Source organism: Polistes canadensis, unplaced genomic scaffold (assembly GCF_001313835.1).
Source record: "Polistes canadensis isolate GaletaPanama2010 unplaced genomic scaffold, ASM131383v1 scaffold_18, whole genome shotgun sequence".
NCBI lineage: Eukaryota > Metazoa > Arthropoda > Insecta > Hymenoptera > Vespidae > Polistes > Polistes canadensis.
The window spans coordinates 791921-803976 of NW_014569565.1; the positions used below are offsets into that span (position 1 = coordinate 791921).

At 34.6% G+C, this 12056-nt stretch overlaps 2 protein-coding genes across 3 annotated transcripts; both read left to right on the plus strand.

The window, feature by feature from the left end:
• Positions 1–378: 378 nt before the first annotated feature.
• LOC106793748 (homeobox protein Hox-D10-like) lies at positions 379–2398 on the plus strand. 2 transcript variants are annotated; one of them, XM_014760926.1, is made up of 3 exons: positions 379–937; positions 1019–1393; positions 1906–2398. In XM_014760926.1, exons 1-3 carry the CDS (start codon positions 445–447, stop codon positions 2235–2237), a joined length of 1200 nt encoding a protein of 399 aa, XP_014616412.1. In that variant the 5' UTR covers positions 379–444; the 3' UTR covers positions 2238–2398. The 2 variants fall into 2 exon arrangements, with proteins under 2 accessions (XP_014616412.1, XP_014616411.1); XM_014760925.1 differs by having other exon boundaries at positions 379–1384.
• Positions 2399–2626: 228 nt separating this feature from the next.
• LOC106793747 (probable serine/threonine-protein kinase kinX) lies at positions 2627–5358 on the plus strand. The gene is made up of 5 exons (XM_014760924.1): positions 2627–3055; positions 3223–3551; positions 3638–3902; positions 3992–4347; positions 4492–5358. The coding sequence occupies exons 1-5, from the start codon at positions 2895–2897 to the stop codon at positions 4827–4829; spliced, it is 1449 nt and encodes a 482-aa protein (XP_014616410.1). The 5' UTR covers positions 2627–2894; the 3' UTR covers positions 4830–5358.
• The last annotated feature ends 6698 nt before the right edge of the window (positions 5359–12056 follow it).

Sequence of the window (12056 nt, forward strand, 5' to 3'; positions counted from 1 at the left end):
TCAGTAAGGAACACTTGTTCGGGGGGGACGTAAACGTCAATCGACGCGTGTTGTTTCTTTCCGACGGTTACGATTTGCATATAGGTTTTTTGTTTTGTTTTTTTTTTTATTTATATATATATAAATATAAGAAGTTTTTAGTAATTTTTCTTACGATCGTATTTTGAGTGAAATGAACTAATGGTAACGAAATTGTGTGTGTATGGTGATAGGACTATTTCCGAAAAGACAATGGACTGATAATTGTTATTGTGATGTAATAAATATATTTTGATGAGTGATAAACTTTATACTCGATGGACTTTTACTACGACATATTTGTAAGTAATCAAAGATATAATTGAGTTAAAAATATAAATATAATAATAATAATAATATTTCGCGAAGAGAATAATATTTGCGCGAGAAAAAGAAGTAAATTATAAATAATATTGGTTAAAAGCTATGGAGACGAACGATCCGACGGGTCGATTGACGATAGAGGATTTATCCGATTGTAGAAGCGACAGTAATCATTCTGAGCCGCAAATACGAGCTTTTCAAGATTACGAAAGAGTCAAAGAATTGAATTTGTCGGTGGATAAAAATAAAGAGGACACGTCGAACGAACCGAAAGATTTTCACATTGGTTTAGAGGGTAGAACGTCGATGCGTTTCGATGAATTTTCTAGCGACGTTACAAGAGGAGGCAGTGTATCGATGACCTTGAACAAAGCAAAAGATTTTGGTTACACCACTAACGGCTTAAGTAACTTGAATTATTCATTGGAAAGAACAAACGAACCTGCTGATGATTCTATAGAAATGACAACGTCACTTTGTAGATCGAAAAATTCAACCTCGAAAGATTTGCTTTTCAATTTACGCGAGACAAGACAGAAAAATGCACACCCGGCGCTCTCGTCTTTGGACAGATGCAACAAGGATATTAATTTTGGTATCGAAAGAGACATAAAGGATTTTGGTTTGTTGAAAAATTATGGATTAGATCGTATGAAGGAATTCAATTTGTCCTTAGATCGGATTAGAGACAATCATATAAGTAATCTAACGCTCGAGAGGCTACGCGGCAATGCCGGACTTTTGGAAAATCCTGCTATTTTGGAGCACGGTGAATTTAGAAATATTCAAGTGCAACAAAGAAGTCCTGAATTAGAAGCGATCGCTTTGGAACGTATGAGACGTTCCCATCTGTTAGGCACCGATTTGTCCGTACAAAATCTCTCGACGCAACTTCCCCATTCGCATTCCATCACGCAAATGGAACACTCTCAAGCGCAACAACAACAACAGGCCAAATCTTTCACCATAGATGCGATTCTTGGTTTGAGAAATAATCAAAGAGAAAAACGTGGACAACAGCAACAATATAGAAAACATCAGGGTACTTCCCGTAAATATTTAAATTTATTGTTATGCATGCCACATTTATTTTATTTATTTATAACAAGCTCAAATATTCACGCCAACGCACGATTCAAAATAAAAGCCAACGATTGACAACGATGATTAGCAACTCTATCTGTCAATGCAATAACCATTAACGGTTATCGTGTTTGACAGACTTTAAACTTAGTTACGTTCGTGAGAACAATTTCCAAATTTTATGAAACTCTTACGCGCTAAAACGGATTATAAATTAGTGAAAAACAGATCGTAATATGGAAATTTTCATTGTGAATTAATTTCTAAAGTGAGAATTACTTTAATTATTGTTATTAACGAATCTTAAATCGTATATAAATTGACAGACGATAAAGGAACTTAACCTATTTGTTTATACAACACAATTAATTATAATTATTCGAGGACCGTAAAAAGAAATATAATACATGTTTGACTCGAATGAAAAGAATATTATGAGATTGTTTTGGAGAGAAAGTATTTTTTTCGTATATTTTACAGGTCAAGAAAGTTCAACGAAGAACGGAAGTTCGAGCTTACGTTCACCCGGCGGAGGAAAATCAAAGAGAGTTAGGACAATTTTCACGGCCGAACAACTGGAAAGACTCGAAGGCGAATTTGCTCGTCAACAATACATGGTCGGTCCTGAAAGATTATACTTGGCCCACGCATTGAGATTGACCGAAGCGCAGGTCAAGGTCTGGTTTCAAAATCGTCGAATCAAGTGGCGGAAGCTTCACCACGAACAACAAACACAGAGGGTTCAAGAATTTCAACGATCGTTGAGCACGTCCTTGGAACACGAGGACTGCAACGAAACAGATAAATGGTGAAGAGGCTTGCATCTCGATCATCTTCTTAGATCACGATCGAGACACCGCCCCCTTCTTGTCGTTTCCCTTCTCTTCATTTTGCAATCGTATATTATTTTCATTTTCTTATTTGATAACTCGTATTTTCAAAAACCGATCCGACGATTACAACGATTTCAAATGTCACATATTTAGTTAAAAATATTCAAATTATATATTTTTGTGACGATCTTTTGAAGAAAAGAAAAAAGACATTGCGTTCTTTTTAATTGGTTTATTCTTTTTTTTTAATCTAATTTCACACACTTAATACGATTGTAACATCGTTTATCGAATTTTTGTCGATTCATTTGAAAAGCATGAAGGAAACCAATCGAAGACGAGTCATTTTGTGATTTTAGAGAAAGTTATTGTTATATACAAGAGGAATAACGAATTTTTCCTATCAAGTAATACGATAGAAAAAGATCATCAATTTAATTCCAATTGAAAGGAAATTTTGAACAGAGAAATCGTACTAGATATACAATTGTCGAAATATTGTGAAATAAGGAAAAAGAAAAAAAAAGAAACCTCTCCGTTTAGGACGATTTTTTAAAAACGAAATTTCACGGCGTAGAAAACGATTGATAAGAAACTAAAAAAAATAAAAATTAACTGCGATAATATTTCATTATCATGCAACAAACTGAGAAAAACAAAACACAAAAATATACGAATGGACCTACGCCTTCGTGGTCCACGAAATATCAAACAACAAATGTCAGAGATTCTTCGAATGCGAACTGGAAATATGTTAACAAACATAATTCATCCGTTCCGTCAAACAAAGATAATAGGTAAGCATTCAAATATTTACCAATGTGTAATTAAGTACTCTAATTAATTACAATATTGTATAAATGTAATATATCTCTTAATTAATATTAAACAAACAAAAATATACGAGAATTAATATCGTTTCGTAAAGAATTTTTATTAGAAAGAGATTCTTCTGTGTCTTTAGGAAACAACTCAATGCGACGGCCGAACAAATAACAAATTATTATCCCTCTATGAATTCTTACAAACAAACTAAACGTAACAATTATGAATCTCCAATGCACACAAAATACACGACGTTTCAAAATATAGAACCACATAGATGGACTACGCACAATCATACTAGAACACCTCGGAACAAACTTTACGCAACAAACAATAATGTCGCTATAGTGAGAAAATCTATTTATAAGAAAAACGATTTGGAGGATGACGATGAAAACGTAAGATACGCTGACGAGGAATTGGGAAACTTCACTGAAGATAACGCCGAGGAGGATGCAATTGATGAAGGTATTCGTATATTCGACAATTATAAATTTAACAATCTCAGAATAAGTTTCGTTTAAAATCTCAACAACGTACTGTCATATCTACAGTTGAGGAAGATCAAGAAGAAACAACTGAGTCAATTGATAAGGATTACGAGGAACACGAAGCTGACGATGAAATCGATGAAGAATCTGATTCAACTGTCTTGAGATCACCAAAATGGCAAAGACGACCTAAAAAAGATGGAATATCACAAGAACAACAAAGATCGAGAATAATTAAACAACAACAACAGCAACAGCTAGACCCACGTAGGCTTCGTTATCAACAATACATACAAAACTCGTACGACAGTCATCCATCAAGAATAAGGTTCGTCCAATTGCATTAAAAATTATTATCAAAAGTAATAATATAATAATTATATTACAAAAAAAAATTGTGTTTCATTATTCAAACAGATATTATCAAGATCTCGATGATCGCGATGAAACAGAACTTTATACCTATGAGGAACCCGTACGACCACCAACACCACCAAAAAGTTCTATTAGAAGATCAGGAACGAACCATCATCAACATTGGACACCATTTAGAAGTTCATCCGATCGCTACGATACCAATCCTTCTTTGAATCAATCGATTCGTCGATCTCAACCTAAAAAGGACGTCGATGATTTATTACATTCGGAAAATAAAAATACCAAAAAATGTATAAGATGTGGTGCACCTTCTGGTAGCAGATTATCAACCAAAAATAAGAAGAACGTTTGCAGATTCCAAGAGTATCCTGATTATATCGTGAAAGAATCTTTCGGTAATATACAAATCCCATTCGAAATATATTAATTTCAAACAAAAACAATATATATATAGAAATAGAAATGGAATATTAAATTGTGAAAACATAAGTGATATATTATTTCATTGTTATTATTATTATACTGTTTTCACGCATCAGGCGACAATATGGATGCAGTTGATAAAATTCTATGCGGCCGTTGCAACATAAACAAACATAATTGCGAGGATATCGAAGGATCTTACAGATCAATAAGATCAACTTTGCAAACTTTAAAACCACGACGATCTAAGGGCTCGAAAGGGATTTCCGAAATATCGGAAGATTTTCCGATAACCGAAGATATTCCAAATGATTGTATGACCAACAGATATTTGAGAGACCCTTCTGCTAACACCGTTCACGATAGGACGAGACATTCTGCGCAAACAACAACGCGTGGACCAACCAGATCGTTCTCTCGTTATGGTGCTCAACAACAACAGCCTACTTATTAAGGTTGTGTTAAAAGTTCGAGGGGAAATTTGAATGAAACGTCGATCCGAAATTTTCAAAGACGTTTCGTGTTTTGGGCGAGTGTGTATTATCCGGGGGGAGGAAAAGAAAAAAAAAAGATAAGAAAAAAATTAAAAAAAAAAATTTTTAAATAAAAAACCAAATTATTCGTATCAGTGTGTTAACGTGATTCTTTTTTTTTGTGAAAAGTCGAATAAGAAAATCGAATGAACTCGTATTACGTATAAACAAGAAAAGAAAATAAAATAAAAGGGACAAAAAAAAGAAAACCAAATATGACGCTTTTGAGAAAGATAAAAAAAAAAAAGATGTAATTCAAAATAATCTTATTAAGAGTCATGAGATACTCGCGCATCCCAATGATTTCCCTCCGACCGATTGTGTAATATATATTTTTGTAAATGTCTTCGAAACGTGTAGATGTGTGTTAATAATGAGTGTTACGTGATATAGAATTTCGCTAAAAATGACGTAAAATTATTAGCACGATGTACATATAGTGATAACAGGTTTAAGAAGAGACTCTAGGAGTTTAACTTCTCGAAATATGTACTTTTAATGTCCACAAAAATCACGAAAAGAAATAAACGTACGACAGTTAACGTGTACGTATTTCTTTTGGCATTGGAAATGCATTGTAAATACGTGACGACATTACATTTAATTATACACGTACTTTACATCCATACGCGCGTACATGTTGCAGAGAATAAACTCTTGAATCTGTACATTCGAAATGGGACCGTAGTTATACCTCACTTTTCCTCTTATCCATCCATCTCTCGACAAATTCATTTTTTACTAATCTATCACTTCATTCTACTTGGCATAACATCGACTAATTCCTTTTACCTCTCTGTTTCCCCCTGTCCCCTTCGACGATTTAAATTTACGACCAAACGAAGCTCGTTCGGCATAGCAAAGGTAAAAGCACCGAGCCAAGCTTTTGTTTAAAATATTAATAACACGATGAAACTCCGTTGCCTTTCTGAAAATGGAGGGTTACGCTTTGTCCAATTAAACTCGATACCTTTATTATTATTCGTCCGTCGAAAGAGGATAATATTTATTGCCAGGTGAGGGAAGAGGGAGTGGGGGGAGGGGGTTCGGTTGGACAAGAGATGGGTCAAAATTGTAATTTCATTCAAAACGTAGAAAAATCAATTAACGGATCAGCAAATTAAGTGGAATCAGCAATCCAACAAAAGTATAAACGTCCTCGTAATAGGTCGAATAATAAATTAACATTGATTTTTTTTTCCAAAATTCGTTCAAAATAAATACGAACACGCGTGGAATTTCGATTAAAAAAGAGAAAGAACAAGGAAAAGAAAAGAAAAGATGAAAAAAAAAAGAAAAATCCTAATCAATTTAAAATTACGTTGGAAGGATTTCACATATACGTATGCACTTGGATAGTGATATAGGAAAGTCATGCCGTATGGGATGGTGACGGTAACTGATATTCGCTCGTTACTCACCTATCCCTTTTGTCACCGTGATAAATTAGCCCTCGACCCGTGTCAAAGGATTACAAAGAAAACGTTCCTGTGTCGCGTGGGAAGTGTCGCACGATGATGTTGACTATCATCGTTCCGCATCGTACTAATAAAAAGTAATCGATCGAAAATGAGAATAAGCTTACTCGCCGTACAATTTCAAACGAATCACAAATCATGATAATTATCGTAACTACTTTCACCTTAATCGCATTGATGTAATTAACTTAATTAACTACTTAACTGTGGGAACCAGTGAAATATAATAACGATCATTGTAACTCTCTGTTTAACATTCTCTCTCTCGAACGTATAACATTTAAATATCTGCTATAGGAATACAGCACGTCCGCGTCCTCCTACAAAAAAAATAATTTTCAACTAATATGCAGCACAAGTTTTATTCTAAATATGACAGAACACGTAAGAAGTTTAAAAATATTATCGAAACTTTACGAATGAACAAATGAATGAACGTATATAAACGAACGAATGGATGAACGAATGAACGAATGAACGAACGAGCGCATCGGTTTCCGGGAAAAATATTATACTTATAGTAAACCGATAGTAAAAGAAGAAAAAAAGTCGAGAAGCCGATGAGCCCCTCGATATCGCGATGTAGAATCAGCTTGTATGGGGGATGTAAGCTCCGCCTATCGTATCCTGCATTACATCGAGACTTGGAGCACCCCCTCTTGCTCTTTATCCTCTCTCCCCTCCCTACACGTTATCCCAGCCCCTGCTCTATCGTCGTTGGCATCCGCGGCATTCCAATTAGCTCGCGAATCAAAAGAGCCCCACTGCCTTTGTGGGGTCTCACCCCCTACCCCTCGCAAAACTCTATATCTATCTCTATCTCTGTATCTATCTCTCTCTTCATCCCACTTTCTGGACCAGCAGCAGCCGCTTTGTCCTCTTCTCTGTCTCTACGTCCCTTCCTTTCTATCTCCCCCCCCCACCTCCACTCTCCCTCTCTCTCTCTCACTCTTCCTCCCACCATCCCTCTTTCTCTCTCTATCTCTCTTTCTACCTTTTCGTATCCGTTTTACCACTCCTCTTCTCATCCAACCCTCTTTTTCACTCACCTCTTCTAGAATCTCGTATTCTTCATCCTCTGCCTACACAACGCCAATGATTTTTTTTGTTTTTTCTTTCTTCTACCTTTATTCGTAACTAGCGGCAGCAGCAGCAGCAAGGCATGGGGTAGAGAAAGCACCCGGTTAGCTGGAGTTAAGAGAAACTGGGAAATAAAGAGAAGGAGAGAGGGGACAGATTAAAACGCGGTTTTTATAGCAAATCCGTTTTCTCTCCTCTACTACTACTACATCTTCGTAATAATTTCATCAAAGTGGAGATTTTTCGAATGTAACTACGTTTGAATTAATATTATGTTGAAAAGTATGTTAATTATCTCATCATTTTTTGTGACTTTTGAAAAAATCAATGCTTTTGGAAGATTCTTTGAATTTATTTCCACAATTGGACTTTTAAATAATATTTTTGATTTAATTTATATATAATTCGTAAATTATCCGACTCTAAAGAGAGTTTTTAGATTTAATAATAAATATCTCGTTAAACGAGAGAGATATTATCAAAATTAACATTAATAATAATATTGAGATTGAGATATATTTTCCTATCGGTAAATTTAACAGAGCATTATCTGAAATCCGTTGAATTTCCGAAATTCGAGAAATGCGTCAAAGGAGATGCCATTCTCTGGGTATCTTTGTTAATTACTGCACCGCATTAAACCTTTATAATAAATATATATATATATACTATATAGTTTTATATACAATTCGCCGAGGGATAAAAAAAAGAAAAGAAAAACGAAATTTGAGATATTGTAATATTATTTTGTAATTATTATTAAAATTCGAAAAATTCAGATTTTCAAGGCTTATTTAAATCTAACGAGTTATCGTAAATAACTCCACAGATATCATATATATATATATTCTACGCGTAATTGAATGAATACATTTTCATAGGAGAGAAACATTAAAGTTAGATTTTAATTAAGGATTAAATACCTTTCGAAAGAGATAAGTACATAGGGATACGTATACATCGAAAACGATACGGAGTTATCAGCTTACATGACAAATTGAAATTGCAAAGGTCCTCTTTGCATTTTCCTTTGCGTTCTTGTTGTTGTTGTTGTTGTTGTTGGTAGTCGTCGTCGTATTCGTCGTCGTAGTTATCGTAGTCGTCGTTTATATATATATATATATATATATATTTTATTTTCTTTTTTCGTTTGGTGGAACGAACGCCCATATATTTCCGTCGTTGAGGGTAATTGAAATCGGAGGAAACCGCTCGTGACGTTTCCCTCGGCTCGACCACGATGAAACGCAAACGCAAATTTTATTACGCTGTACCTCTATCCACTTCGTTAGATACCCACTTTGTTTATCATTCGCGAATATTAAAATTCCCGGTGTACCATATATAGATATGTATGTATTTTACGTGTATGCCTCGACGACTCTCGACCGCCATTCCTACGCTTCACTTTTTCTCTTCTTTCTTCTTTCTCTCTCCACTCTCTTCCTCTTACACAGGTATACACGATATCAACGTATGTATATGTATATGTATGTATGTATATATATATGTATCTATGCCCCGCCCGATTTCCATTAATCCGCGATTCGTTTTTCGATCCTCTCGACTGAGAATAGTCGCTCGAACTACTCGATACGAAATTAAAATTCAACGATAAGAATCTAATACGTGGGGAAAAAAAAGAAAAAACATATCTGTTTTTCTTTTTCATCCTCCTTTTATCAATATATTCACGACTAATCTCTAATCAAAAATAAATTCATCTTATTTATAGACGAATACAAATAATAAATAATATTATAACTTGTTTTGTGTGTTTCACTTTACAAATAGTTATTTTTTTTCTTATCATCAAAAGTAAAAAATTAAACGACTTCGAGCTAATAATAATCATTTTCGATCTCTTTGCTTTCTCTCTTATATATATAAATATATATTTATATACATATATATGTGGGTGTATATATATATGTATACGTACGACGAAAGGAAGGATGGCGAATTCCAGTCGCAATAAAATAACTTGCCGTAACACAAAGGATTATTAATATCAAGGGATAGGATGAAAGAAGAGAGGAAACGTTCGAAATAACGTGCGTAGAACGATAATACATGGTGTAACTTTGTGGGCATGATCAAAGAGCATTCCTTCGCTTGAAATATGCCAGTAGCTTCCCCTCGATCGCTCCGTTAGATCCATATGAAACGGAGACGCTTTGGAAAGGCATGGTTTGTTGTGTATATGCACGTCACATTTCCAATTCCACACAAACATATACATACATACATATATCTTTATCTTATCGTTACAATTATACCAATGTTTCTTCTCTTATAATCTAATTATAAATAAATATATATATATATTTAAATAGGTACTTGTTAAAGAGTAATGAACAATAAACATTTTCTTTCAAAAGAAAATAAAAGGAAATATAAATAATCTTAAGTATTGTGGATAAAATGCTATATAATACTTGTATAGAGATAAATGCTCTAACACGTTTCTTCGTAATTTAAAAGAATAACCTCTCGTTATAGTCGATCCTCTCTCTCTCTCTTTCTCTCTCTCTGCTCTACTTCGCAGTTTCCCAAGCTATTATTCTCTCAAAGTAGAGAGATAACGAGTGAAATTGTCGATGTCGAGTCCGCTTCGGCAGGGTAATATCATTCCAACGATATTATTCGTTTCGTATAAAAGGGTAGGAAGACGAGTACGCAAAATATTTCTCTTTCATCAAACGATTATTAAAAAGAACTACTATAAACGAACGTCTTCTATTGGATCTCACCCCTTAAAGAAATTATGTCGTCTTTAATAATATCATATCTTTCGCAAAAGGAGATAAATAATATGAAATAACAACTATTATTATATTATTACGAGAAAATCCCAAATCAATCGATCAATCGATCAAATATTTACATTAATAAATACTAAACATCACGATAGACATGATTAATTTATTTCTTACCATAGATGTGTCCATAATTATGAAAGTGGTGTCATATATCTCTTGTTTCGAAATATTGAAAGGATTACAATTGAACGCTAAATGAATTCCGTATAATATTGAAATAACATACATTGAATTAATTTATATTAATTCAAAATAATTTCATGTGAAATAATTAATAAACTTATCTTTTTGTTTTGTTTTCTTCTTAATTTCGTCTTACTTACATTAGACCACTTTCATAATTATAGGCACAAATATATTAACGATAAAAAAAAATCACACATACACGCACACGCAAATAATATATCGTTACCATCCCCATCGGTTGCATCCACCTGCGAAGAATATAACGAGAAGAAAGCCGAAAGAAAAAAAGAAAAAAAGGAATCATGGTACGTCAAAAGAGAATGATCGAGCGTGATCTCGATTACATCGGCACGCTCATAACCGTCGTTAATCGCGGCGACGATATACATCGCGATAAAAAGCATAACCGCTTCGAGGGTGGCTACGAAGAGAGAAAAAGGAAAAAAACGAGAGAGAAACAGAGATAGAGAGGAGGGGGGAGGGGGTAGAAGGGTGCTGTCGCGCTGCATCCCAGGGCTGTTTCGTTCGGTTCGCATTCATAACATCAGACGGGGTAATAAAAGTCAGGCACCCCTTCCTCCACTTCCACCCCTTGTATCACTAGCAACCACCCCGTGCTTCCGTTAGTGGCACCCAGGCCTGGTCCCTAGGGTGGTACCCCGTAGAATCGAGAGCTCTCGTAGAGACTCGTAGGTGAATCAAAAAAGAAAAGAGAAAGAGAGAGAGAGAACGTTTATTCGTCACGCTTTGCAACAGCGTAGCAGGTTCCTGCCACTACTACTACTACTACTACTACTACTACTATTACTACTAGCTTCGATCCTACGAAATTCGCGTTCGAACGCATTCGAATATGTGCGATCGTATATACATATCCATATAGAAAAGCCATACGTCGAATTCAATCTCGCGACTCTGATACATCAGATTTCACCCTTTTTATATTGTCTTTTACGTACGATCGCAACAGAGATATTACGATTACCATTTTAAGAATTTTCTTCATCTTATTTGAAACATTTTCTTTCTTTTCCCGATGTTTTTCTTTTCCTGTTTATTTTTCTTTTTCTTTTTATTTTTCTTTTTTTAATCCATCCCTCAGTGAATAATATTATTAAAATATGTGCACCCCGTGTTGTTACGGACGTAATATAAAACTATGGAGATTATAGGAAAAGAAGCATTCGCGAAGTTAAAAGATAAGAAAAAAAATTTACATCCTCGTAAAGGTTATACACTTTAAACGTTCCTTTTATTATATTATATTTCTCGAACAGAGCTTATATTCTTGTAATTAAATTTTGAAACGGAACGTATAAAAAAAATGTGTTGTTCAACCGTAAGATAATAAAGAAGAAAATGATAACTTATTGTTGGATATTATTTGTTACGCTTATGCGAATAATACTTGTCTAAACTAAAGAGGGACGAGAAATATGTCAACGTGGCCAGTTAAAGGGACGATGATCTCGTGTCTCCGATAGTCATCTTCTCCCTAAATATCATTTCCCCTCTTGTAAACCACTCGACGACCTATACATCTCCTCCTCCCTTCGACCTCTCTAACAAACCCCCCTTTCCC

Excerpts from the sequence above, each read along its gene's own strand:
- LOC106793748 (XM_014760925.1), top strand. The coding sequence starts at position 445 with ATGGAGACGAACGATCCGACGGGTCGATTGACGATAGAGGATTTATCC. Across the intron at positions 1,385-1,905 it reads ACAATATAGAAAACATCAGG|GTCAAGAAAGTTCAACGAAG; the intron begins GTACTTCCCGTA and ends TATATTTTACAG.
- LOC106793747 (XM_014760924.1), top strand. The coding sequence starts at position 2,895 with ATGCAACAAACTGAGAAAAACAAAACACAAAAATATACGAATGGACCT. Across the intron at positions 3,056-3,222 it reads CCGTCAAACAAAGATAATAG|GAAACAACTCAATGCGACGG; the intron begins GTAAGCATTCAA and ends CTGTGTCTTTAG. Across the intron at positions 3,903-3,991 it reads AGTCATCCATCAAGAATAAG|ATATTATCAAGATCTCGATG; the intron begins GTTCGTCCAATT and ends TTATTCAAACAG.